This window comes from Tilletiopsis washingtonensis, assembly GCF_003144115.1.
Source record: "Tilletiopsis washingtonensis strain MCA 4186 unplaced genomic scaffold FA09scaffold_23, whole genome shotgun sequence".
Lineage (NCBI taxonomy): Eukaryota > Fungi > Basidiomycota > Exobasidiomycetes > Entylomatales > Tilletiopsis > Tilletiopsis washingtonensis.
Genome location: NW_020312020.1, coordinates 221,935 through 245,586, shown reverse-complemented (window position 1 = coordinate 245,586; position 23,652 = coordinate 221,935). Strand labels below are relative to the sequence as shown.

General features: G+C 66.7%; 10 protein-coding genes across 10 annotated transcripts; 4 read left to right on the top strand and 6 right to left on the bottom strand.

The window, feature by feature from the left end:
* Window positions 1–109: 109 nt before the first annotated feature.
* FA09DRAFT_341254 (hypothetical protein) lies at window positions 110–4,116 on the bottom strand (the record flags this gene model as incomplete). The annotated part of the gene is made up of 5 exons (XM_025744420.1): window positions 110–2,936; window positions 2,986–2,999; window positions 3,057–3,593; window positions 3,653–4,051; window positions 4,105–4,116. 5 exons carry the CDS (start codon window positions 4,114–4,116, stop codon window positions 110–112), a joined length of 3,789 nt encoding a protein of 1,262 aa, XP_025595611.1.
* A 1,407-nt stretch (window positions 4,117–5,523) lies between these two features.
* On the bottom strand, window positions 5,524–6,515 carry FA09DRAFT_147730 (hypothetical protein). Its single transcript, XM_025739163.1, has one exon. The coding sequence runs from the start codon at window positions 6,348–6,350 to the stop codon at window positions 5,559–5,561; it is 792 nt and encodes a 263-aa protein (XP_025595610.1). The 5' UTR covers window positions 6,351–6,515; the 3' UTR covers window positions 5,524–5,558.
* A 491-nt stretch (window positions 6,516–7,006) lies between these two features.
* Window positions 7,007–8,588, bottom strand: FA09DRAFT_332238 (hypothetical protein). The gene is made up of 3 exons (XM_025743375.1): window positions 8,463–8,588; window positions 7,938–8,392; window positions 7,007–7,829 (listed from the first exon to the last, which is right to left on the bottom strand). Exons 1-3 carry the CDS (start codon window positions 8,528–8,530, stop codon window positions 7,030–7,032), a joined length of 1,323 nt encoding a protein of 440 aa, XP_025595609.1. The 5' UTR covers window positions 8,531–8,588; the 3' UTR covers window positions 7,007–7,029.
* Window positions 8,589–8,926: 338 nt separating this feature from the next.
* Window positions 8,927–10,834, bottom strand: FA09DRAFT_147699 (hypothetical protein). Its single transcript, XM_025739162.1, has 4 exons — window positions 10,394–10,834; window positions 10,148–10,336; window positions 9,886–10,091; window positions 8,927–9,829 (listed from the first exon to the last, which is right to left on the bottom strand). Exons 1-4 carry the CDS (start codon window positions 10,540–10,542, stop codon window positions 8,943–8,945), a joined length of 1,431 nt encoding a protein of 476 aa, XP_025595608.1. The 5' UTR covers window positions 10,543–10,834; the 3' UTR covers window positions 8,927–8,942.
* FA09DRAFT_147693 (hypothetical protein) lies at window positions 10,835–11,799 on the top strand. Its single transcript, XM_025739161.1, has one exon. The coding sequence runs from the start codon at window positions 11,127–11,129 to the stop codon at window positions 11,622–11,624; it is 498 nt and encodes a 165-aa protein (XP_025595607.1). The 5' UTR covers window positions 10,835–11,126; the 3' UTR covers window positions 11,625–11,799.
* A 198-nt stretch (window positions 11,800–11,997) lies between these two features.
* FA09DRAFT_341251 (hypothetical protein) lies at window positions 11,998–14,040 on the bottom strand (the record flags this gene model as incomplete). The annotated part of the gene is made up of 1 exon (XM_025744419.1): window positions 11,998–14,040. One exon carries the CDS (start codon window positions 14,038–14,040, stop codon window positions 11,998–12,000), a length of 2,043 nt encoding a protein of 680 aa, XP_025595606.1.
* A 1,799-nt stretch (window positions 14,041–15,839) lies between these two features.
* On the top strand, window positions 15,840–17,909 carry FA09DRAFT_332234 (hypothetical protein). Its single transcript, XM_025743374.1, has 6 exons — window positions 15,840–16,079; window positions 16,445–16,681; window positions 16,745–16,821; window positions 16,887–16,968; window positions 17,034–17,417; window positions 17,491–17,909. Exons 1-6 carry the CDS (start codon window positions 15,916–15,918, stop codon window positions 17,729–17,731), a joined length of 1,185 nt encoding a protein of 394 aa, XP_025595605.1. The 5' UTR covers window positions 15,840–15,915; the 3' UTR covers window positions 17,732–17,909.
* A 738-nt stretch (window positions 17,910–18,647) lies between these two features.
* Window positions 18,648–20,610, top strand: FA09DRAFT_332232 (hypothetical protein). The gene has a single exon (XM_025743373.1). The coding sequence runs from the start codon at window positions 18,895–18,897 to the stop codon at window positions 20,395–20,397; it is 1,503 nt and encodes a 500-aa protein (XP_025595604.1). The 5' UTR covers window positions 18,648–18,894; the 3' UTR covers window positions 20,398–20,610.
* Window positions 20,611–20,625: 15 nt separating this feature from the next.
* FA09DRAFT_332231 (Dihydroorotase) lies at window positions 20,626–22,051 on the bottom strand. Its single transcript, XM_025743372.1, has 3 exons — window positions 21,579–22,051; window positions 21,242–21,515; window positions 20,626–21,098 (listed from the first exon to the last, which is right to left on the bottom strand). Exons 1-3 carry the CDS (start codon window positions 22,005–22,007, stop codon window positions 20,704–20,706), a joined length of 1,098 nt encoding a protein of 365 aa, XP_025595603.1. The 5' UTR covers window positions 22,008–22,051; the 3' UTR covers window positions 20,626–20,703.
* A 150-nt stretch (window positions 22,052–22,201) lies between these two features.
* FA09DRAFT_281371 (hypothetical protein) lies at window positions 22,202–23,494 on the top strand (the record flags this gene model as incomplete). The annotated part of the gene is made up of 3 exons (XM_025739811.1): window positions 22,202–22,375; window positions 22,880–23,209; window positions 23,360–23,494. Coding segments are annotated over 3 exons (639 nt in total), but the record flags the coding sequence as incomplete, so codon positions are not given.
* Window positions 23,495–23,652: the final 158 nt, after the last annotated feature.

Below are 23,652 nucleotides of genomic sequence, written 5' to 3'. Positions count from 1 at the left end.
AGCAGGAGAGTGGAGATGCGAGAGGCTTGAAGGCTTGGGCAAAGAAGCGGCGACTTGGCGTGGCGAGGCGTGGCGAGGCAGCAAATGCGAGGGAGGGCAAGCTACGTCGCTACTCCTCTTCCTCATCGCTCTCGTCATCTCCCTGCTCCTCATCTGCCTGCTCTTCCTCGGCAGGGTCCTCCTCCTCATCACTGAGCGCCTCCTCATCATCACTGAGGTCCTCATCGTCCACGGGAAGGTCGTCTTCTGCGCCCGTAGGCTCGGCTTCGATGTCGGGAAGCTGCTCCTCTGTTTCCGGCGCCAAATCCTCGTCGAGTGGTTGAGCATCATCGAGTGGCGCATCGTCATCGAGGAGGCCCTCCTCCTCGTCGTCAATTGCCGCGAGATCCGGGTCGACAAGCTCTGGCTGGTCGTCTGGAACGTCCTCCGACGAAGTGTCGAGATCGGGCTGTCCCTCATCTAGTGGAGCGGGCTCCTGCGGCAGATCGGCTTGATCTGAGCTGTCGATATCGAGCGGCTCCTCGTCTGCTGCGCTGTCATCGCCTTCCAGCTGCGCCTCGCCATCGATGCTGTCATCTCCTGCATCTGGAAGGGCCGCGCCATCGTCGTCCAATCCGCTCGGCTCGATCTCCCCCTCATCGAGGCTTGTGCCATCAAGCGCGCCGCTTTCGGGCTCCGAGAGCGCCGCGCTGTCATCGCCATCGACTTCCGACGAGGTCGTGCTGTCCTCTCCGTCGATTTCCGCTAGCGTTGTGCTGCCATCGTTGAGGTCCGCGCCGTCCAACAGCGCGCTGTTGGGGTCCTGCACGTCCTCCCCCGTGGCGCTGCTCGAATCATTTGGCAGCGTTTGATCGTCTCCAAGCGTGCCGTCATCCGCTGGCATGTCGCCGAGGCCGTCGCCGTCCTCCTGCGTCTCGGCTGGCTCGTCGCTTTCGATTTCGAGTGGATCGCTTGACGTGAGGCCATCATCTGCGCTTGGCTCGTCCTCGGCAGCAGCCTCTGCGTCGCTGAGGCTGCCGTCCTGCATGTCTGGCTCGGACGTGGGCGGCTGTCCATCGACCGGCAGCTCGCTGCTTGTGTCACCGAGCTGGGAACCACTTTGCGGCTGCTCCTCGCCACTTGTGTCGGCGGGAGGAAGCTCATCGTCACCTTCTGAGCTCGTCTCGTCTTCGGGAGAGTCTGTATCTGCGCCCTCGAGCTCGGGCGAGCCGCTGCTTGGGTTCGCGAGATCGGGTAGGCTGCTGCTCGGCGCCCCGTCGACAATTTGCAGGCCGTCTTCGCCATCAGACTGCTGGCTGCTCTCTGGCTGCTCGCTGGACGTCGTTGAAGCACTCTCGTCATCGGTGCTGCCGAGTGGCTCCTCCTGCCCGATTTCGATTGGCTGGTCCTGCTCCGCCGGATTTTGCGAGGGCGTCTGCTCGTCGCCGCTTTCGAGGGGCTGCTGATCGATGGAGCCGTCGTTTTCATCCGCCGTTGACGCGTTGGTGTTGTCGCCCTCGCTCGCGAGGGGCAGCTGATCGCTCGCCCCTTCCTGTTGGCTCATTGCGGCGGCTCCGTCGTCTGCAGTTTCAGGCGCCGTTGGGTCTGCAAGGCCATCATCAGCACTTTGGCCACTTTCCACGGCCGGAGTGCTCTGGTCCTCCGGCACGGAGCCGTTCTGTAAGCCCTCGGCGCCGTCTGCTGAGCTGCTCGTGCTCGGTGCGTCGATCGGAAGCACGGGCAAGTCACCCAGCGTTCCCTCGCCGGCCTGGCCATCGCTGGGGAGCGTCTCGCCGGTCTGGCCATCGCTGGGGAGCGTCTCGCCGGTCTGGCCATCGCTGGGGGGCGTCTCGCCGGCCTGTCCATCGCCGGGGAGCGTCTCGCCGGCCTGGCCATCACTGGGCTGCTCCTGGTCAGGAAGCGAGGGCGTGCCTGCGGGCTGAGGCTCAGTCGGGCTGGCCTCGCCGTCCGGCTGTCCTGCTCCCGACTGCTGTGAAGGGCTGCTCGCAGCGCCAGCGGGCTCGTTCGCGGTGCCCGCTAGCTGGCCCGCGTCTTGCGAACTCTGGCCCATAGATGGTTGCTGCGTCATGCCGCCGTTGTTCGCAGATGGCGTGCTCGAGCTTGACTGCGCAGCGCTGGAGTCCGCCCCGCTAGCCGGCGGAGGAAGAGTCCCACCGCCGGCCGCAGGTGGAGCGCCCTGAGCGGGAGACGTCGTGCCGCTGCTCGCGCCGCCAGTTGGCTGCCCCGGGAGGCCTCCAACGGACGGGATCGAGGGAGCGCCCTTCGGAGAGCTGGGCGCGCTGGCAGGCTCGCTCAGTGCGGGCTGCTGCGGCGAGCTTGCGCTCGGCGGCACACCGGCGCCAGCGAGCGGCAAAGCTGCGCTGGGGTTGGATCCCGGCGTAGCTCCGCTGCCTTGCTGACCGGCCGAGGTGCCGGGAAGAGCTCCTCCGCCAGCAGCCGGCAAGCTAGCAGTGCCGCCGGCCTGTCCAGCCTGTGCTCCCGTCCCGGGCGCGGGCTCGGGAGTCCGGGCCGGCACAGGGCTAGGGCCTTGAGCGATGGGCGCGTTGCCGCCCTGAAGCCCGGCGCTCTGCGACGGCAGCGCGCTCGGCGCTGGCGCCTTTGAGCTGAGCCCGGTCGCGCCATTCGCGGCGGGAACCGTGCCGGGCGGGGCGCTCGGAGCAGGCAGCATAGTCGGGAGGGACTCACCCTTGCCCGGCTCGCCGCCTGCAGCGCCGATGCCCGTGCCGTTCGAGATCGATGGCGCCGGTGCTTGTGCTCCGCCGGCGGTCGAGCTGGCCGGGCGCGTGCTCGGTGCAGCCTTGGGCGCGCTGGCCTTCGACACGCTGCTCGCCGCAGCCTTGGTCACGGTGGCGGCCGGAGCGTGCGGCTTGCTTGCGGGCGCGTGCGATGCGGTGGGCTGCGTCGTCTTGGCGGGTGCGAGGCTGCTGTGCGTGGTGCTGCGGGAAGATCAGCAAGGAAGAGTTGTGGCGCGGGCGGAACACTTACGAGATGTGCGCGTGCTGCAGGGCATCAATGAGGCGTCAGTAAGCGCGAGACGATGCGCAGGAGCCACTCACGCTGCTGCTGGACCGCGTGGGCCGCGGGCGGTGCTTCGAGTGCGAGGTGCGGTGCGAAGTGTGCGACGGCCGGTGCCAGTGGTGCGTCGACGTGTGGCGGTGCGACGTGTGCCGGTGCGTCGTCGACGTGTGGTGGTGCGTGGGCCGGTGCGTCGAGCGGTGGCTCGTGTGCCGGTGCTTGCTGCTTGCGTGGCTCGAGTGCTTCTTGCTGGCACGCGTGGGCTCGTGCCTGTGCTTGCTGCTCGAGTGCGTAGCGTGCGGCCGGTGCTTCGATGCCGTCGCGTGGCCGTGCTTCGTCGACGTGGTGTGAGCGTGCGTGGTCGACGAGGTGCGGCCGTGCTTCGTGGACGAGGCATGGCCGTGCCGGGTGGTCGAGGCATGGCCGTGCTTCGTGGTCGAGCGCGAGCCGTGCTTCTGCGTCGACTTGAGCTTCTTCGCACCGCTGGCGTCGGGCTTCTGCGTGGTCTTGAGACGCTTGTGCTCCGAGGTGTGCTTGGCCTGCTTCGTGGTCTTGGTGTCATGGTCCTCTCGGTGTGCCTGGCAGGAGGCAAGCATGTCAGTGCTGCGACGACGCATGGGGCCGCCTTCCCACCCACCTTGTTGCCTGATGTCTTGTGCGCCGAGTCTGCCCGTCCATGTTCGCGCTCGCCGCTCTTCATGGACCGGTCACCCGTGCGCACTGCCTGGTCGTGGTCAATGCCCCGACGTCGCTCGTCTGCGACTACAACCGCCTCTGCATCGTCTTGCCTCGCTGCAGCTGCGCCTGCGTCTGTGGTGCCGTGCGCGGCTGAGTCTGCGACCAGGGCAGACTCAGTGCGTGCGGCTACGAACGCGCCGGAGTAGTAAAAATCCTCCATGGCCGTGGGTGTGGGGATGGGCACGTCGCGGTGCTGCGGAGCACCGGACGTGCTGCGGACGCGCGAGGCGCCCGCGGCCTCCGTCGTGTCGCCGGGCGCTGCCACGCCAGGGACAGTCGCAGAGGCACGGTCGACGAGCTGAGAGCCGGCGCATCAGCACCACTACCACTGCGCTGCCGCACGCTACTCACCCAGCGGACCATCGGCCGTCCCACACGGGCGGCAGACGACGTCTCGCCTGCCGCAGTAGCGTCCTGCGCCGTGCTCGGCAGCAGCGCGGCGCGGCCCTGCGCTACCTGTGCGCCGCCATCCCGCGCGAGTGGCACGGGTGCGGCATGTGCGAGCGTCGCGAGGAAGAGAAAAATAACGAGAACTGAGCGTGCCAAAATAAGCATCGCTCGCCTCGGCGAGCTATCGGGACGCCGTGCCGGAGGGGCAGGCGCGCCCAATGGGGCTCGGAGAGACGTCGAGATCAACTCGAGGAGATAGGAAAGGAATGTTGGCTGCCAGAGGGGTCAGCCACGGCTCTGCGCTCTCCGCACTTCGCCTGCACTGTCCACCCACTCACGCTACGAGATCCGGCTCGTATGGGTGGGGCTCACAGAGCCCAGAGGTGCGAGAATTATCGAAACGAGTAGAGGGCCGCGTCGGAGTAAAAAGAGAGTATTAGGGGTAGCCAGCCCGAGAAAACGCGGCAAAGAGAAGAGAAGGGGGCCGAGAAAGGGAGGGGGACGGAGGTGGAAGGAAGGAGAGGAGGAGCCGCGCAGCTCGGTGGCTGGACAGGCCGTGGCGCTTTTGAGGAAGCGGGCACAAAGGCAGCAGACGAGCGCAAACGCAGGCTCAGGCCGTTGAAGGGTTGCCCAGGAGTGGGACACTGCCGGCGTGCGGTCGACGGGCGCCTCGCTCGGCAACAACGGACGGCAAGGAGCGGCAGGCAGGACCCACGAGGGCGGTGTCTACGAACATGGACGATACTCCGCCAAGGCGCCAGCGCAGGGTGCCGCCTGCCTGTGCCGATGCCGCCGAGCGCCTCCTCGTCTCGATGCCTCGGGCCAGCGCTGATCGCCGAGAGGTGCGAGAGAGCGGCACAGGTGCATGATTGCTCGCTTGGCCCGCTCGCTTGGACGACGAGCGCCGCCGCAGTGCCGGGCCCTCGCAAGGCCGTGCTGCGGGCGGACGGGTGGCGAGGTGCGCAAGTGGCGCAGGGTGCTTGGTGGCCGGGCGGCCGGCTGGCTAGATGTTGACCGTGTGCGGCGTGAGCGAGCGGCAGGGAGCGTCACTGTGGTGTGGCATGGTATGGCGGGCAAGGCGAGCCGCTGCGGCGCTGCGCTGCTTGCTGTGCCGGGGGGTGCCCACGGCGCGAAGAAAGCGCGGCACGGCCGCTGTGCTGCCTCGCGCCACGCGCCACGCCGCCGCACCAGCTCGCCGCGCCAGCGGTCGTCGGCCTCCGACGGGCTCGCCGGCGGCCCTGAGCACAACGGCCGCGCCGCAGCACCGCATCTCAGCCGCAGCACGCTCCTCTCGCAGTCAACGGCGTGCACAGCTGGTGCCAGCGGCCTGCACAAACAAACCTAATGCGGCAGCGAGTGCCTGCCAGCCCGCGCCAGAGCGCGCCAGCGCGATGGAGGCAGCAAGATGCGGCCGCCTAAGCTGATTGCCAGTGCCTGAGCCTTGCGCCTTCCATCCTCGAGCTCACACACGCAGGAGAGCAAATCGAGATGTCTTGAGATGCTTGATGCTTGGGAGCGATGGAGTGGTACGACGCCTCGCTGAGACACGCACCACCCCCTGAGGCGCCGCCGCACCTCTCGCCGCCGCCGCACGTGGTCAGTTGATCTGTCCCGCTCCGACGGACCTCGGACTGCGTCTCGCGCACTAGCCTACGATGCACGCCGCCGGAGCGTCCGCATCGGCCCAGGTGCCAGCGTCTCGCGCTCATGCATTTGTCCGCTTCTTCACCGCGAGACGGCGGCCGGCGCGGAGGAGGCGCAGCGCTCAAAGGGCATTTCGCGCGTGGCCGCCGCCGCGCGGCTGCGGCTGCACCTCGACCGCTGGCGCCAGCGTGTGCCGCAGCCGCCGGCGCCTCACCCTCACAGACCTCTTCGGCCTGAGTCCGATGAACGCAGGCTAATGCAGTCATGTTTGCATGACCTCGAGGCAGCGCATTCGACGTCCAACTCTCGCCTCGCAGCCACATGCACGTGCTGCCACGCCTGCACCGCGGCCGCCGCAGGGCAGGAAAGACCAGCGCGAGGTGCGGTCCACAGCGCTGGCTCGCGCAGGACATCAGCAGAACGCTCCTCTTGATAGACGGACGGATGCACAGCCGTCGTTGTCCGGGCGTTGAGCGCGCGCGAGAGGCATCTCGTGCCGCCCGGCTCGTCCCGTTCGCGCTTGGCACCACCCTGCCCAACATCTTGTCTTCATGCCGTCGCATCCACGCTCCGTTCGACCCTGCCAGCAAAGCACTCTTGGTACGTCTCCCTAGGAATGTGTGGAACAGGCGGTGCCGAGCACCGGCCGCCACGTCCGGGACTTTGCATGCCGAGCGGCCTCCACGGAGAAACTGCACCCAGCTTGGCCCCCTCCTGCACCGCTCCTCGCCGACCCTGCCGCAAAGCCAGAACAGTGGATCGCATGTGTTTCACCGCGCCCACAAGTCCCTTTCTCGGGTGGACGTTGACGGCGAATACAGGGCCTGTCATCTTACGAGACCGCAACCGCCTCGTCCGAGAAAGCGGTACGGCCGATGACGACCCCAAGAATCACAAGCCGGGGCGGGGCAGTGGGTCGGCTCACGTGCAAGGGCGGCCCCACGAGCGACCTGCCGAATGCCTTCCAGCTGCAGCGCTGCGTCCGAGCGCCATTGCTGGAGGCCGGCCTGAGGCACAGAGTCTGTCCTGACCCGTCGACTTGTCAGAGCGTGGACCTGCACGCCCGGATTGGCTGACTCCCAGAGGCGCTGTCAGCCTTTCGACGCTCCCTTCATGCATAGTGACTCGGCATTGCTCTGAAGCTTCTGCTCGCTAGCATACCATCGACAAGAGGCGGCAGAGATGGCATTGCAATGCTGCAGCGCACTCATGTACCTCCAGGGTATCCGGGCCACTGCCTGCCTACCGGTTCGGGTTGGCCACGAGCGGTGCTCCCTCGTCGAGCAGCTGGTTCTCCTTCTTCTTCCTCTCCTGCTCCTGCTCGAGGCGTTCCTCCTCTTCGGCCACCTCGACGTCGAGTGGGAAGCGCAGGATTGCAGCAATGCCCGTGAGGCCATTGAGCGTCTTGCCGCTCTCGTGCAGGCCGCTGAAGATGGCTGCCTCGCCGCCCGCCTGCCGCACCTCCTCGACGAGCTTGACAAAGCGCTTTCGCCGTGCCGGGTCGGCGGCGCGGAAGAGACCATCGGAGATGAGCAGCGAGCCGATTGCGCCGCGTGCCGCCGCCAGAAACACGTGTGCCTCGCCGTACCAGGCGCGCAGCTCGTCTGTCGCCAGCGTCCTTTGAAACTTGTCGAGCAGCTGGCCCTCGCGCGCAAACTTGGTGTCCTTCAGCTGCGCATGCACCTCGGGACTGCGCAGCACCTCCATGAGCGAGTGCACGTGCGGACTGTTGCACGCCACCTTGAGGAAGCGCCGCTTGACTTCGTTGCCCATCAGCAGCTTCTCGCCTTGCCGTGTTGCCTCCTCGAAGAGGTAGTTGTACACCGCATCCTTCGTGAAGCCGGGAGAGGCAAGGATAATCATGCGCAGCGCCGGCAGTGCCAGCAGCTTCAGCACGGCGCTGTAGACTTGCGCGTGGAACTTGGCCAGCTGCTTCTCGTGCGTCGAGGCAGAGAGCGACTTGTGCTTGCGCGGCAGCGAGACGTCGATGCGCTGCCGCACGAGCGTCATTGCAGAGGTCAAGAGGCACACCACCGCCGTGCCTGGGAGAATCAGGACGTCAGCTCGCTGACAGCGCGAGCCCGTCGACAGATGCGCACGCCGAGCAGAAGCACCACACACCCCGCCACGCATCACTTTCTACGACTCACCTTCGCCGAGCACAATCGCCGCCACCTCTGCCCGATTGTCCGCATTCCCCGCTTCGCCCAGTCTCTCCAAGTGCACACTGTCCCATGCCTCCTTCGTGATGGCAATCTGCCGCCCGCACTCCACATCGAGTGTGTGGAAGGCGCCGAGCTTCACGTGTTGGTTCTCGGTGACGACGGGGCCCGAGATGCTCAGCGTCGCACCCTGCCCTGACGAGCCGCCGAGCGCAGCGCTCGTGTCTTGCGGCGCCGTCGATGGCGGCGCCGAGGGGTCGATGGCCGCCGACGACGAGGCCGAGGCGTCAAAGGCGAGCTTCTCGACGCGCAGCGTGAGCGTGAGGCGCACGCGCTTCGAGTCCGTCGAGCCGGTGCTCGACTCGGAGACGACACGGCGCACTGCTGGCGCGCGCACGAGGTCTCCTGGCTCGAGCAGGTTGAGCAGGTGGTACATGTCCTCGCTGCGAGAAGCAGCGTCAGCGGGACTGCGCAGAGGCATGGCTACGTGCCGACGCAGCGCAGTGGACGCACTCTTCCTCCGGGATCAGCGACACGACGCCGGAGCCGTCGCGCTCTAGATGGCGCGAGACGATCTTCATGGCGAGTGATGGGTAAGAGAAGAGGATGTGGTGCAGAAGCTGGAGCTGACCACATGAGCGGGGCAGGCGAAGGCGCCGAGAAGTGGAGCTGCAGAGGTACGTCATTTGTAATCGGCCGCGGCGCGCATTACAAATCAGCCCCGCGGGAGTCGGACCGCATACAAAGTCCGTGCGCTGCGGCCAAGCAGACGGCTGCCTCAGAAGGAACAGCGATGTTTCCTGCCACCATCTCCTTCTCGTCACGCCACTCCACTGCTTACAATCGACTGGACACACAAGAGAGTGAAACATACAGTGTGCAAGGATGTCATTCGGACGAAAGAGAGTGGGACGAGGGCGTGCCGCAGCATCAGTGCACGCCGGCGGGCAGGGGTGGGTAACACAGGACAGGTGAGCTCGGCGCAGCAGTGTCTCAGGCGAAGAGGTCAATCGTGTACGCCGAGTCGAGCTTCAGCGTGAGGTTGAAGTTGACCCAGCCGTTGCCGTCGATGGGCACCGAGGCGGCGTTCTGCAGGATCGTCGGCGCCGACACGGCGCCGAGGTTGTTGAACGGAATCTCCTTGATCGTGGCGCGGAGAGCGTTGAGGTTGGCAAACTGCGGCATGTTGCGCACGTTCTTGACGTTGATGGGATAGGGGCCCTCCTGTCCGCGCACGCCGGCCAGGATGTTGACGCGGCCCGCGGAGCGGTCCTGCGTGACGTAGAGGTCGAAGCACTTGCTGCCCGCGGCGCCCGCGAGCGTGATCTTGCCCGTCTGCGTCTTGCGGTAGTACTGCGCCACGTGCCACTCGCCCAGCTTGCTCCAGCTCTTGCCGTCGCTCGACGGCAGCAGCAGGCGCGCCAGGTCGTTGTGCAGGCCCACGCGCGAGCCCCAGTTGGCACGCAGACCCGACACGCCCACGCGCTCCAGACGAGAAATGAACCATGCGTAGTACCCGGGCGTCTGCTCGTCCTTGTACGCAAACTCGTTGATCTGCACCGGGCGGATCGGCAGGCCGTACTTGCCGCGCAGCGCGTCGAAGTCCTGCTGCATCGTCACGGGGTCGTTGCCGCAGTCGGCGGCGTAGCGGCCGATGAGGGCGTGGTAGGAGTAGACGTCGGGAATGACCGACGGGTTCTTCTGCAGGTAGGCGCCGTGCGCCTGCCACCAGCCGTTGTTGGCGCCCGGAGGCTGCTCGGTCGCGGGACCCTGCAGCAGCACGCCGCTCGACGTCGGGAAGGCAGAGCGGAACTTGTTGAAGGAGAAGCTGTACATCTGGTGGAACTGGTCCTGGCTGCGGGGCCAGAAGCCGTATCCGTCTGGTACCAGACTGGTGAGCCGCAGCTTCGTCGTGCGCGAGGCAGTTCCTACGCACCAGGCTCGTTCCAAATGTCAATCGCCAGGCCCTCGACCATGCTGTTCGACTTGAGGTCGGCAATCAGACGGTCGAGGAAGCGGCCGTACTCGGAGCAGTCGCCGTTGTCGCAGGGCCACTCGCCCTTCTGCAGGTCCGCGTAGGCGTCGCCGCCCCAGATGTCGTGCGGCAGCAGGACGACCTTAGCACCCCAGCGTCTCGCCGAGCTGAGACACAAGCGAATGAGCGAGCGTCTCCGTGTAGATACTGCAGGGCGGCTCACCGGTAGTTCTCGAGCGAGCTGGCGAAGCGCTTCTCGTAGCCCTGGTAGTTGCCACGGTTCGCTTGCATGCCCCACCCCGGGTAGGGCGTCTGCGCGCCGCCGGTGCGCACGTAGGTGATGCCGGCGTCGGTGGCCAGGCTATCAGGGAACGAGGGTGCGGTGTTGGGGTCGTACGCGACCTGGTTCGGCCTGGCAAGGTGGAATGGTGAGACGCAGATTGGCAGCACAGAGAGTGCGAGGACTTACACGCCATACAGAATGCCAGCGGCCTTGCCGTCGGGAGTGCCGCCGTACACGGCCACATCGACGTAGCCGGTGGCGCCAAAGTTGACGGCATTGCTGAGCGTTGCCGAGGCGGCGAGCGAGAGGAGAGTGAGGGCGGCTTTGAAGACCATTGCGAGAGGGAGGCGGAGGCGAGGGTGATGATGATGAGTCGCTGAGCATTTCGAGCGGGGGCCTTCTTATAGTTGCGCGAGCGAGAGGCTGCACCTGCCTCAATTACGACGGACTGGAGTGCGCTGCGCCGAGACGGACGCCTGGAGAGGCCTCTCCCCGGCGGTACATGCTCGGGCCTGGACATGTCCGAGCCGACGGAGGCTGCATGACACGGAGATCCCAGACGAGAGGAGACATGGCCGAATGGCAATGCGAGTAGCCTTGTGCCTGCGTCAAGCCGCTTGCGATGCCGTTTGCACCAATGAGAATTCCTCGAACCCGCCCGTAGCGCCTGCCGAGGGCCATGGCAGAGCGTGTCAAGCATACTCTGGGAGCCGGAGATCTTTGCGCTAGCCGCAGTGCTTGACGTGAGCTACGGGCTAGTGGCGGCCTTGTCGAGGCAGACTGCGAGCATGGTGGAGGGACGAGCAGCCAGAGAGCAGAAGGACGGACAACCCCACACCTGCACGGCAAAGACTTGGCACGGCCCTTTTCTCGCTGAACTTTGCTTGCGTAGGTGACCGAGCTCGAGCCTGAACATGCTATGTGTGCTGCTGTGCTGCCAGCTGCGACGCTGGAGAGGGCCGGCGAGGCCCGGTCGCGGTGCTATTTGCGGGCGTGCGGCCGAGTGCGGGGCATGCGGCAGCGGCGGTACCCGAGCTTTGCATGCGCCGGCGGGAGCAAGATCTCCGAGCCGCCTCCGGCCTGCGGATGCTTGCGAGCCGCCGACTGGGCGCCCTGTGCCGCTGACAGCGCCGGCGGCTTGAAGTGTAGGGTACAGCGAGCACCCTTGGCCGCGTTGCGCCGTCAGCGTCAAGAGGGAGGAGAGGCGCGTCACCCTCGCACAGGCAGCATCCACAGACTTCCCCGCGCTCTCCGCGCGCCTAGCGTGCAGCGACGTGCAGCGTGCAGCTCTTGGCACGCTGGGGATCTCGGACTTCTCGTCCTCCTCGGGTCCGCAGGGGCTGCCGTTGCTCCGACAGGCCCGAAAAGCGTATGCCCGCTGATCAAGAGGGATGACAAGGGGCAAGCTCGGCTGTGACTCCGACGTCGACTTGGCCGTGCGCCCTCTCCGACGCGCCGCTCGCGAGGGGACGGCAGGCCGTTACCTCCGGCGCCGACGTGCGCCTCCATCTGATCCGAAGGCTTGATCTGAACCGACCTGCGGAGAAGCTTTTTAAGCTGAGCAAGTATCTGCGGGGGCCGCTCATTCTTCTCGCTGCCGGCGCAAAAGCAGCTCATCTGCTCTTCGCAACGCGCCCGTCGCGGTCGCGCCATGCATGTGAGCCCCGAAGGGCCCAGCTGCTTCTCCTCTGCCGCCTACCTGCCTCTGTTCATCGCAGAGACTGCATCACTCTGGAGTAGCAGCCGAAAGCACGTTACATTCCCTTGCTCTTTCGAGCCGCAAGCCATGCTCATCGCGAGCCCTGTACCTCTCTAGCGCTATGCCACGTGTGCTGCGTCCTGAAGTCCGCCAGCGATCCCAGTTCCTCCTCATCCGAGCTCTCTGCCGCCGGCAGCGTGCTCATCAACATCTCCTTGCGTTCCTGCTCTCCCACAGCTCCGTCTGCAGCGGCGCAGCTGGAGGCGTACGTGGCGTATGCGAACGGATCTAGCGCAGCTGAAGAACGTGTCGAGGCGCAGTCGATGCCGTACGGAGCAGAGGCGAAGGATGACGTGCCGACACTGGCTGCGCGTTGTAGCTCGCTTGATGCTCGTAACGTCGCCTCGCGCGGAGATGAAGGCGGCGAGTCGTACTCGCCTGAACGTCGCGGCTGAAGTAATGAGACGCGCGAGGCAGAAAGCGAGAGTGGCGAGAGGAGGAGTGGTTGACCGGCTGAGAAGTCCGGCGTTGGACTGAGCATGCGCAGAGGCACGGCGTCAATGCTGTCGCTGTCGACTGAGCTGGACGAGGATGGCGCGCAGCTGAGCATCGAGATGCTCGTGCTTGTCTGCGCTGGACTCGCGCACGACGTGCGGCTGGCTGTGGACCAAGGATGGATCGCGGGACGTGTCGTCTCGATGAATGGCGCAACAGGTCTCGCGGGCGAAGGAACTGCAGACGCAGACGGACTGGTGGGCAGCGACGGCAGCGGCGGTAGTGAAGCAGCTGGTGTTCGAGGCAATGGCATGCGCAGCTCGAAGGGCGAACGGCGGACCACGTTGCCGAAAGCGCGGGACGAGGAAGACTCCGAGGAGCTCTCGGAACTAGGCATGCGCTTGGGCTTGCGGCGGCGGAGCGAGCGCGAGATCGAGAGGGAGATGCGTGGCTGCGTTGGCGATGAGGAGGCGGTGCGACTCTCCAGAGCAGCAGCGTCCGTCAGGAGCTGCGAGGCTGATGCTCGGCCGCGAGAGCCGCTCGACTGCCGTGGGCCGGTGCGCCAGAAGACGTCCTGCGAATCGACGGTCCTTCCGCGAGGAATCGGCGAAGCATGCTCTTGCGTGCTACGCTCCACCGACGCCGAGCGTGCCTTACCACCGCTGCCGCCGAAGAGGCTACTCATCTGCTGTGCCGTCTGCGCAGTCCATGGCAGACTCGGCCTCGAGCTGCCCGGCAGCGCAGGGAGCGTCTGCGCGGCAAAGTCCTCTGCAGAGCGATCAGAGCTCGTGCGTGGCAGCCACTTGTTGAGCAGACGCTTGGTGCGTGAAGTCGAAGAGGCAGTCGACGGTCTGGAGCTCGAAGCGCCGTACGCACTGCGACAGTACTGCGCTTCTGCGTTCTCTTCCGCCCACAAAAGCTCGCCCTTGCCGACGCCCATGTCGAGGAAGGAAGAGGCGTGCGTGGCGTGCGTCGCTTCCGAGACGCGAGGCGTAGAGCAGTTGCTCTGCGAGAAGACATCGCTCGAGGAACGCTCCGAGAGCGGCAGCGCAAGAGGCGCCGTGCTGCTGCGCTGCTGTTCGCGCGAGATGCGAAGCGTGCCCTTGCGGAACGTGGCACGCCGAGGCGAGGGCGAGACTGGCGGGCTGAAGAGTGGCGAGCTAGGCATGCTGCTGCCGTTCTGCGCAGCGTTGAGCATGTCAAGCTGCGGTAGCCCGCTCTGCCGGCGTGCGACGCGCTGCGAGAGTGTACGGAGCGAGAAGCGAAAGCGAGGCGACTTGCTTGGCGTTGCTGGCGCTGCGCCAACGCCCGTGGGCATGTGCAGCGCGGAGAGTGCGCCGGGCTCGTGCAGCGTGGGCAGCGCAGACTCGGAGAGCCTTGAGCGCCGAGGTATGCGCAGAGCAGCGAGAGCGGGCTTGGCGAACGTCGCTTGGTGCTGCTGCTGTGGATGCGGGTCGTGGTGTGGTGAGAATGCTCCATGGCCGCTCAGCGAGGCAGCATTACGCTGGCCGAAGCGCCCGGCAGCAGAGGGAGGAGGGAGAGGGGCGAGCCCTGCGAATGACAGTTCGGGCATCGAGCTGGCAGAGGTGAGCTGCTTGGGCGAGCTGGGCGCCGAGATGCTGCCCTTGCGGATCGACATAGTGCCGGCGTGCGACCTTGAGATCTCCTGCACTGCTGCTGCTGCTACGCCATGCGTGCCGAAGTGCGGGACTGGAGCGAGTGCTGTGCGGGAACGAGCGAGCGGCTTCCTCAGGAGCAGAAGTGGCACCGTCGCACGGCGCACTGGATCCGAAGCGCCGGATGCGGGAGCAGTTCGAGGATCCACTCCTTTTCTCTGCCCGTGGCAGGCGAGTGCGAACGAACGAAGCCAGTCCGTCGAGTTGCGAGCCGGGAACAGGAGCCGAGCCTGGACGGTGTGCGGGCGCAAGGATGAAGTGGATGTGGGGGAAGGGCGGAAGTATTCGTGCCGTCTCGTGCTTATGAGGTGCTTCTCAAGTCGCCGCTCTGCGCCCGAGGTTGGCGGCTCGCCTCGACTCGGCCACCTCGGCGACCTTCATCTCGACAGCGTTCCCGGCCGAGGAAAGGCGGTGCTGACGCTGCCGCGGGTGGACCTGAGGTGGCTGGAAGAGACGGAGGGCTGTGATGGACGAGCGAGCTAGGAGCCGTGCCCATACGATGTGCCTGATGAAGAGGACGAGCCTGGAAAAGCAGGGTGCTCTCTAGCTCTGGCGGCGTCACCTGGAAGTCACCCCTGAGGATCTAGGTCCTTCGTGCGCCGGCAGCACCCGGCGTGCGAAACCTTGCAAAGCCACTCAGGGGCGCGACCGTGCCGACCGTCGGTCAGCGAGATCGCGGGCTGGCCGCCGCTGCCGGCGTGCAGAGCTTGAGCGTCGGGAGAGCAGGCGGCCGAGGCGGCGTTCCCTTGGCGATTCGCCTCAAGGGTGCCGCTCGCAGCCATGGGCAGTGGGACGCGAGGCGGTGAGGCCGCGGTGCGGGCTGCGAGCACTACACTCTCTTACTCACCAGCATGAGGATGCAGCGTGAGGCTGCGCACGGGCTTGGACTGCGACGGCCGGCGAGCTTAAGCACCTCCTGTTCTCTTCGATCCCACCCGACGAGCGAGTTCGGGGCGCGAGATGCTCATCGCAATGGCGCAGCAAGTGCCCACTTCATGCTCACTTGGCCGGAGGCGCCCGTATCACCCCTGGCCGTCAAGTGTCGCTATACTTAGCTCTCGACAGGGGACGCACAGCGCTGACACACAAAGATGCCACCTGTGAGAGGGTGTCGAGGTCGTGTCATGCGAACTCGACTGCTGGCCATTGAACTCCTCGCTACGACGGCGAGCCCGCGTGGACAAAGAACGTGAGGCCGAGGTGCGTTGGGGGGACGCGGGTGCGCCGCCGCGCCAGCAGGGCCTCCTTTGCAGGTGCAGCTTGAGTGCTGTTGCCATTTGCCGCTGCCGCAGTCGACGAGCTGCGCTGTGAGCACGCGCATCTAGCTGCGATGTGCGACCGAATAGCGTGGCCAAAGGAAGTCCAGCTATCGGCTGCAATCGGGCACGGAGAGGCGTTGGCGGGAGATGCCGCACCACGAGGCTGTGGTGCTGGCAAAGCGCCGGAGCGCCGCCGCCGCCGTCGCGATGGCGGATGCGGCGCCTGCTCAGCCAGCCGTGCGACTCGACGACTGGCTCAGGAGTCTCGAGGCGTGCATTGGACGGGAGACAACGTTGTCCTTGTCGATGGTGCTGGAGGACAAGAGGACGCGTTGGTGGGCGACAAGGGAGCGTCAGCAGGGCCGGTGAGCGGAGCGTGAACGGCGCACGGCCTCGGCGAGCCGCGCTGCTGCGCCTTGACGTGCCGCTGGCTGGCGTGGCGCCGCTGCGCCGCTCGCCGGCTTACGCGCCGTGCCGCCTCGGCGAGCTCATCTCCACTCCACATCCACCCTCTCGCTCTCCTCGCCTCTCCTCACCTCTGCTCACGCCTCCTCACACGCACACCGCCTCACACCCAGCATGTCGGCCGCCGCCTCCCCCTCGGACGACGCCGCGCCCCAGCTGACGGTGCAGATCAAGGGGCCCTCGGAGCTGCGCCTGCACATCACCATCGCCGCCGACGCCACGGTGCGCCAGCTCAAGGAGCGCATCCAGCAGGAGAAGAGCGATGTGACTGCCGAGAGGTGAGTGCGCTGCGAGCAATTCCAGCGCCGAGATCGGTGCAGCGTGCGCGACCGGCAACAGCAACGCCCGCTGGCCTTGGCGCACGGCGAGTGGAGGTGCCTGCTGCACGCCACGCACGCAGCGGAACATCTCATCTGGTGGCGCTTGGCCTCCAAGTGGGCGCAGCGGCCCGTGCACATGCGGACCCAGCAGTGCCAGCGGCTCGGCACTGCTAGGCTCAGAGTTCAGGCCAGGCAAGGTCTAGCGCTTGCGCAGCGCCGAGTCGCAGGCATGGGAAGCGTTGCCATGCTGCAGCGAGCGACCGCCACTGGCGTGCTGTGCACTCCCCTCTCTCGCGCACCGCCTGACTCCCATCTCAACACAGTCAGCGCCTGATCTACTCTGGCAAGGTGCTCAAGGACGACGAGACGCTGGCGTTCTACAAGCTCGTCAACGGGCATACCATCCACATGGTCCGCAGTGCCTCTCGTTCTGCACCCGTCACTGGCAATCCTTCTACCGGCGCCGCGGGTCAGCCTAGCTCGACGCCGCAGAATGCAGCGGCGGGCGTGCCGGCCAACTTTGGCCAGATTGGCGCCGGTCAGCAGTTCGCCAACAACCCGTGAGTGACGGGAGGCAGGGAAGGCCACGCTGTGCCGCTGCTGATGCCCCGTCGTGACCCCAGCCTCTCGGCTCTCAACCGCGCAGATTACGCCGGGCCTCAGCTCACTGCAGCGCAGAATCAGATGCTTGCTGGCTCTGGTGAGTGCGCGTGAGCTGCGCGCGCTGCGGCAAGTCGGAGCTGACACGACGATGGGTTGACTCAGGCATGAACCTCTCCGATCCCAACGCCATGATGAACATGATGAACGACCCCGAAGTGCGCGCTCAGATGCGCCAAGTGCTTTCGTGCGTGCCTCTCTCGCGCCCGTGTGTCGTACGCGTCCACCTAGTCTTACGCTCCTTCCTCGCAGACGCCCAGAAGTCATCGACCAGATCATCGCCTCGCACCCCGAGCTCGCCAACCTGCCCGGCGCGCGCGAGATGCTTCGCAGTCCCGGCTTCATCGACATGCTCACGGACCCCGCAGCCATGCAGCGCGCGGCGCAAATGGCGCAGATGATGGGCGGTCCCGGCGGCCGCGGAGCCGGCATGTTCGGCGGCGCCGGCGGGGCGGGCATGTTCGGCGCAGCGGGCGGACAGCCTCAGTGGCCGCCGGCGGGTGCGTTTGGCGGAGCAGCTCAGCAGGGTGGTGAAGGTCAAGGGGCAGCGCAGACAGGACAGGCGCCGCCGAACCCCTTTGCGGGACTTGGAGGAGCTGGAGGTGCGGGCGCAGGCGGCATGATGGACCCAGCCTTGTGAGTTTGTCCTCTTCCTCCCTTCACGTCGTATGAGGAGTGAGCGATCGTGCTCATGCCCCCCGATCTTCAGCCTGCGTCAACTCTTCGGCGCACCCGAGGGCGGCGCGGGTGCAGGCGCTGGAGGCGCGGGAGGAGCAGCGCCGCCGAATCCCTTCGCTGCATTCGGCGCAGGCTTTGGCGCGGGAGCGGGTGCCGGAGGCAGTGCGCCTGCACGGCCTGCCGACTCGCGTCCGCCGGAGGAGCGCTATGCGGATCAGCTGGCGCAGATGCAGGTGAGTTCGCGCGCTCTCTCTCCCATCCGTGCGCGCTGAAGAGAGAGAGAGAGAGTGGGAGCTGATGCGAGATGGGCTGGCGCAGGACATGGGCTTGACGGATGGCCCCAAGAACCTGCGTGCGCTGCTGCTGAGCGGAGGCAGCGTCGAGGGCGCGGTCACTATCATCTACGACGGAGGCGCGCAGTGAGCGCGGGGGCGGAAAAGAGCGAGACAGTGGGAGTCGTGTAATGCCATCCTAGTGACGCCATGCAAGAGCTTGACACGAGCGCAGCACGCTCGGTGACACGAGATGAAGGGCAAGCGGAGACGAGGCTCAAGCTCAGTCTAGCGACGGACGGCCGGGCGCCTCTTGAGCGGCTCGGCCTCCTCTCCCTCCGTGCCAGTTGTGTCGTGGCGCTCCAGGTTCGTTCATGAACCGCCCGTGGAGGTCGATGAGGCGATCGCGGCGCGTGTGGTATGCTCGCTGAAGGCTGTCACCGCAGCCTCTGGCGGTCTTTCTCATCTCGGACTCCCGCCTTGCGAATGGGCCTCGCGGTGGCCGCACCAGCGCGTCGGCGATGGCTCTGGGCGACAGCGTGCCGAGGTCGGACTGGCGCAGCGACTCAGACTCGGCTGCGCGTCACGGTAGAACGCACGGACGTGGCGCCATAGCAGTCAGTGTGAGAGGCCGGCGATAGCATGCCGGTATCTCCGTGCGGTGCGTGGTTGCCGCAACGACGATTCGGCGCTGGCGCAGCTGGGAGAAGGCACTGGACGCCTGTGGATGTGAGGCGATGTGGCGCCCTCGGCCCGCCTAGCCGGCTGAGAGCTGCAGCGAGCTCCGCGGTGTGGGGAAGCGCACGCCTGCTGAGCTGCTTGTGGCTTGCGGCTTCTTGGGGCGCGCGGCGGCGCGGCGCTGCCGGCCGGCGGCGCTCGACGCTTCTCGCAGCTTCGCGGCGCTTCCCACGCGTGCCCCACGCGCTTCCGCTGCGCCGTGGCGCTTCTGGAAGCTGCGCGCACCCTTGAGCAGCGCCGCGTACGGCCGTGGCATGGCTCTACTGCGCCCAGGGCAGTGCGCACCCTGGGGTGCGAGGCGGGAGGGGACGACGTACAAAGAGCGAGAGGTCGACGTGCTCTTCCTGCTCATCCGCCATCCAAACACCTCCTGCCTCACCAGCCTACCCACACACCTCACACCTGCTCAACTCAAGTCCAGCAACATGGCCTTCTACCTCTACCCCGCCTCCTCGCTGCACGCCGGCGCTCCGAGCTCCTCCTCTCGCTGTCGTTCCGCGTCCGACGTCGACTTCAGCTCCTTCGTCGCTCCTCGCGCTCTCGACTCGTACGTAATACAGCAGGCGTCGCCCTTCTCGTGCGCGCACGCCGCCGCCGCCTTCGTCGACTTCGAGCAGGCAGCGCGTCGTCGCGAGCGCGAGCAAGAGCGCCAGCGCGTGTTGCAACAGCAAGCTGCATACGAGGCCCACGCACGTCGGCAGGCGGCCGCCTACGAGCATGCCAAGCGTGCGGCGATGCACGAGGCTCAGCAGCGAGCGGTCGCGCAGCACCTCCGTGACGCCTTGCTTGCGGCGCACGCCAGAGCTCAGGCACAGGCAGAAACGCAAGCACGGCAGGAGATGCAGCGCCGTGACGCCGCCATCGCAGCACATCAACGCTCCCTCGAAGTCGCTCGTCGGGCACGCGAAGCAGCGGCGCAGCGCCAACAGGCACAGTATGTGGCTGCCCGCAAGGCGCACATGCACCGTCTGCAGCAGCAACAGCAGCAGCAGCAGCAGCAGCAGGAGGTCGAGGCCAGGCGTCGTGCGGCCGCGGCTCAGCAGCAGCAGCGGCGAGAGGCACTCGAGATCGAGTTCGACCCGCAGCAACTGATGGAGCAGGCGCTCGGCCTCTTCGGGCAATTCTTCGGCTTCAAGCACCACGACGAGGAGCAGGCACACGTCGAGAAGCAGCCGCAGCCGCAGGCTTCAACCACGCCCACCACGGCAGCGAGTGCTCCTGCCGTCGAGACTTGCGCCGCACCCGAGGCGGCGGAGGCGGACCCAATCGAGGTGGACGTCTCGCAGCCGCAGGTGCAGCCGACGGCGGGCAACAGCACAGCGGACGCAATCGAGATCGACGTCGCCGAGCCCTCGACGCAGGCTGAGCTCGCCACCTACTCGACGGAGCAACAGCAGCAACAGCAGCAGGCCAGCGCCAACGCCGACGCCGACGTCGCCATGACGCCTGCCACTTCGTCCGAGCCGCAGCCTCAGGCAGAAGCGGCAACCGCAGAGACGCTGCTCTTCAGCTACCCTCACCCACCGCCCTCCTCGCTGCGCGTCTCCGAGCTCGACATTCACCTTTCTGCCTCGGGCGGCGAGCTTCTCATTTCCGGCCTCTGGCCCACGCATGCTCCCTCGAGCCCCACTCTTTCCGCCACGTCTTCCACCTCGCATGCATCGCGCCGCTCGCGCGGTCGTTCGCCGCGCCGCACGGTGGTGCACGACGTGGATGAGGCGGGCGAGGAAATCGTGCCTGCCTCGGAGCTGCAAGAGCAGGCAGAAGAAGAAGACTTTGTCGAGGTCCACACGCCCCAGCATGCGCACGCCGCAGAGGAGAAGAGCAAGGCGCTCAAGCTAAGTCTCGAGCAGGCCCACATCGATCGCGAGAGCATCAGGGCGGACCTGAGCGAGGAGGGCCTCAAGATTTGGGCTCGCAAACTCTGAGGGCCCGCTCTGCCCCCCTTCTTAGCTCTCCCTCGCTCGCCTCTGGCTCTTCGGGGGCCTTGCAACCCGCACCATTTCCCCCTGCATCCCGCGCCCTGAGCCTCCACCCGTACATCCCCCCACCTCTCTCCAGTCTCGGCATTCTCACATGTGCTCCTCACGTTTCTCTACGCGCCTTACATGCCCGCCTTTGCCCCCGTTCCGCAATGCCACGCCGCTTCTGATCTACTCTTGCGAGTGAGAAACTCATCTATTGCGATTTGCTTCCGCTTCTCTTTCCCCCCCCTCTTCTTGGCCCCTTTCTGTTTACGGCTCCAGGCTCCATTCCAATTCCCTCCCCGCCCAGAACGGCACCACCTCGCATTTCTCCGGCGCGCCTTGCGGGAGGTGCTGATGTTGCTCGAGCACATAGCTCATCGGCACCGTGCTCTTGCGGCGCACCAGCGTGACGTCCTTTCCCTGCGGCGCCGGCATGCCGTAGAACGCCCTGCCGTGCGTGCTGACGTAGCCGGCGAGCTGCTCGAGGGCGCCAAAGCTCTCGAGCAGCGTGGCGCAGAGCGGCAGCAGGATGGGCGACGTGTAGATGCCCGCGGCACAGGCGTGCGCCGCCAGCGCAGAGGCGCCGTGCGACACGGCAGAGGGCAGCTTGGCCGCCAGAGGATGCGGCGCAGAGTCGGAGCCGAGGAAGAAGCGCGGGTGGCCTGACGGGCGTGAAGAGAGAGAGAGAGGGAGATGAGTGAGCAAACAACGAATGAAAGCTGCGCCAGCCAAGTCGCAAGCGCTCGTCGTTGCGCTTTCGGGCGCTAACCCAACCCCCCCCCCCCCGGTCTTGCGCAGCACTCACCGCTGCGAATCACGTCTCTGAGCGCCTCGCGATCATCGGGATGCTTGGCGACGGGCTTGCAGAAGTTGACGGGCCGGCCTGCCCAGTCGTCGACGGTGAGGTCCAGGTGGTGGGGCGTAATGGTGCAGCCGACCGTGTCGCCGAGCGCCTTGACGCACTCGACGGCGGCGCGCGTCGTGGCGTGCTCGAGCACGATGCGCAGGCGCGGAAAGCGCGCGTGCAGCGCGACGAGGTGCCGCAGAAACGTCGCTTCGGCGGTGAGGACGGAGATGTTCTGGGCGGAGGAGGAGGCTCAGCGAGAGGAGGGGGGGCAGAGCGACCCACAGACAGAGCTCACCTTGCTGGCATCACTCGGCACTTCGCCATGCAGATTGAGCACGAGGCCGTGCTGCTGCATCGCCTCGAAGACGTCGTAGTACACTTCGTAGCTCTCAATGCCGCCCTCGGAGCCCGTGGTGACGCCGCGCGGGTACGACTTGACGCCAGCAATGCCAGCCTGTGCCGCCTCGCGGATGAGCTGCGGCGTGAGAGCAGGCGAAAGAAACAAGGTGCCGCGGATGTCGATCTCCGGAGCCAGGGCACGCAGGTGGGCGAGATAGGCGACGGTGTGCTGCGGCAGCGTGAGGGGCGGCGAGAGGTTGGGCATGACGTATGCCAGGTGCATGCCGCCGGCCAGCACGTGGGGCGCGAGCAGCGCCGTCTGCGGCGCGGCGCGCAGATGCACGTGGAAGTCGGCGGGCGAGGGGAGCGTGAGGGTGTCGGGCATGGCTGGGGGCGTGGTGGTAGAGAAGTCGAGAGAGATCGGCGCGCGACAGCGGCAAGAAGAAGCCTTGCCGCGCCCAACTCAATGCGCGCCGCCGCCGCCTCGCGGCTGCGCTTCCTATGCGCTTCCCGCCCGCACGCGCCTCTCTCCCTTGCCACCTCCACCTCCCGCCCCTCTCCTGCGGCGGCCGCGCAACCATGTCGCTCGAGCTCGCCTGGCCGCCCGACGAGGCGCTGGCCTCTTCGCTGCTCACCTCGCTCAACCGCGCCTTGGCCTCTGCGCCACGGCCCTCCTTCCTCGGCCCCATCACGCTCACCGCGCTCGACTTTGGCGCAGAGGCGCCGTGCGTCGACGTCGTGGGCGTGGGCGATGTGTGGCGCGAGTTTGGCGAGAGCGCCGCGGCAGGCATGGCGGGCGCAGCAGGCGGCGCACAAGGCACGACGACGCGCCAGACAGAGGCAAAGGGAGCACACCAGGCCAGCGCCAGAGACAAGCTGGCAAAGTTCGCAGAGGCCGCGCTGCCCTTTGCCGGCGGCGCCGCCGCGGCACAGGTGCGGAGCTATCGCCAACAGGCAGAGGGCAGACTGCAGCGCATGCATTCGGGCAGCGAGGCGGGCATCGGCTTCGGCGGCGGCGCAGCTGGAGGCAGCGAGTGGGGCGGCGACTCGCTGCTCGCCTCTCAGTTCCCTCGGCATGGCCTGCCCACTCCAGCGCCCTCGGCGCAGACGCCCGGCTGGAGCATGCCGCGTGCCGGCCTCGGCGTGGCGGCCTTGGGGCCCAACACGCCGCTGCACACGCCTCCTCCGGGCGCCTTGGGCTACTTTGACCGAGCTGCCGCGACTCCCGCCCAAGCACCGCCGCAACACCAACAGCAGCAGCAGCAGCAAGCGCGGCATTTCTCCCTCTCTCCTCCTCTCGAGCTCTCGCCTGCGCCTTGCGAGAGCGCGCTGCCTTCTCTGCAGCTGCACCTCTTGCTGCGCTGGCTCAGCACTTCGCTGCGCCTCACGCTGCGCACCGCGCTGCTCATCAACCATCCGGCCCCGGCGTTTCTCGAGCTGCCGCTCGACATCACACTGACGAGCCTGGAGCTGCGCGCGGGTGCCGTCGTGGCGTTTGAGGAGACGCAGGAGGGGCGAAGACTGCATCTGTGCTTGACGGAGGCGATGAGCGATGAGGAACTGCAGGCTCACTCTTCGTCGGAGGACGTCGAGCAAGAAGGAGACGAGAGACTCGACGACATCGATGCCTCGCCGCCTCTCCTCTCAACACCCCCCTTCGCGACAAGACATCGTCACACGCCCTCATCGACGACGTTCGCCGCCATCAACGCACACACCACCAACGGGCCGCCGCAGACGCTGGGCGAGCGCCTGCTGCCCGCGCTCACCCTCGAGTCCAGCGTGGGCCAGGCAGACAAGCACACGTTGCTCAACGTCGGCAAGGTGGAGAAGTTTGTCGCCGAGCTGCTGCGCAAGGCCGTGGTGGAGGAAGTGAGTGTGGTTTTTCCTTGCGCGTTTTCTTGAGCTGCCCCCCCTCCCCCTCCCCCGAGGGTAAAAAGAGAGGCGGCGTTGCGAAACGAAGCGAGGAATGGGCAGAAAGATGCGAGAGAAGGAAGGAGAGTGACTGACGCAAACGATCCCCCCCCCCC

Excerpts from the sequence above, each read along its gene's own strand:
- FA09DRAFT_147699 (XM_025739162.1), bottom strand. The coding sequence starts at position 10,542 with ATGGTCTTCAAAGCCGCCCTCACTCTCCTCTCGCTCGCCGCCTCGGCA. Across the intron at positions 10,337-10,393 it reads GCTGGCATTCTGTATGGCGT|GCCGAACCAGGTCGCGTACG; the intron begins GTAAGTCCTCGC and ends CCACCTTGCCAG. Across the intron at positions 9,830-9,885 it reads TGACATTTGGAACGAGCCTG|ACGGATACGGCTTCTGGCCC; the intron begins GTGCGTAGGAAC and ends GTCTGGTACCAG.
- FA09DRAFT_332232 (XM_025743373.1), top strand. The coding sequence starts at position 18,895 with ATGGCCTTCTACCTCTACCCCGCCTCCTCGCTGCACGCCGGCGCTCCG.
- FA09DRAFT_147693 (XM_025739161.1), top strand. The coding sequence starts at position 11,127 with ATGTGTGCTGCTGTGCTGCCAGCTGCGACGCTGGAGAGGGCCGGCGAG.
- FA09DRAFT_332231 (XM_025743372.1), bottom strand. The coding sequence starts at position 22,007 with ATGCCCGACACCCTCACGCTCCCCTCGCCCGCCGACTTCCACGTGCAT. Across the intron at positions 21,516-21,578 it reads TGCCGAGTGATGCCAGCAAG|AACATCTCCGTCCTCACCGC; the intron begins GTGAGCTCTGTC and ends TCCTCCGCCCAG. Across the intron at positions 21,099-21,241 it reads CAGAGACGTGATTCGCAGCG|GCCACCCGCGCTTCTTCCTC; the intron begins GTGAGTGCTGCG and ends CACGCCCGTCAG.
- FA09DRAFT_332234 (XM_025743374.1), top strand. The coding sequence starts at position 15,916 with ATGTCGGCCGCCGCCTCCCCCTCGGACGACGCCGCGCCCCAGCTGACG. Across the intron at positions 16,080-16,444 it reads AGCGATGTGACTGCCGAGAG|TCAGCGCCTGATCTACTCTG; the intron begins GTGAGTGCGCTG and ends ATCTCAACACAG. Across the intron at positions 16,969-17,033 it reads CAGATGCGCCAAGTGCTTTC|ACGCCCAGAAGTCATCGACC; the intron begins GTGCGTGCCTCT and ends CCTTCCTCGCAG.
- FA09DRAFT_332238 (XM_025743375.1), bottom strand. The coding sequence starts at position 8,530 with ATGAAGATCGTCTCGCGCCATCTAGAGCGCGACGGCTCCGGCGTCGTG. Across the intron at positions 8,393-8,462 it reads TCGCTGATCCCGGAGGAAGA|CGAGGACATGTACCACCTGC; the intron begins GTGCGTCCACTG and ends TGCTTCTCGCAG. Across the intron at positions 7,830-7,937 it reads GGCGATTGTGCTCGGCGAAG|GCACGGCGGTGGTGTGCCTC; the intron begins GTGAGTCGTAGA and ends TGATTCTCCCAG.
- FA09DRAFT_147730 (XM_025739163.1), bottom strand. The coding sequence starts at position 6,350 with ATGCGACGGCATGAAGACAAGATGTTGGGCAGGGTGGTGCCAAGCGCG.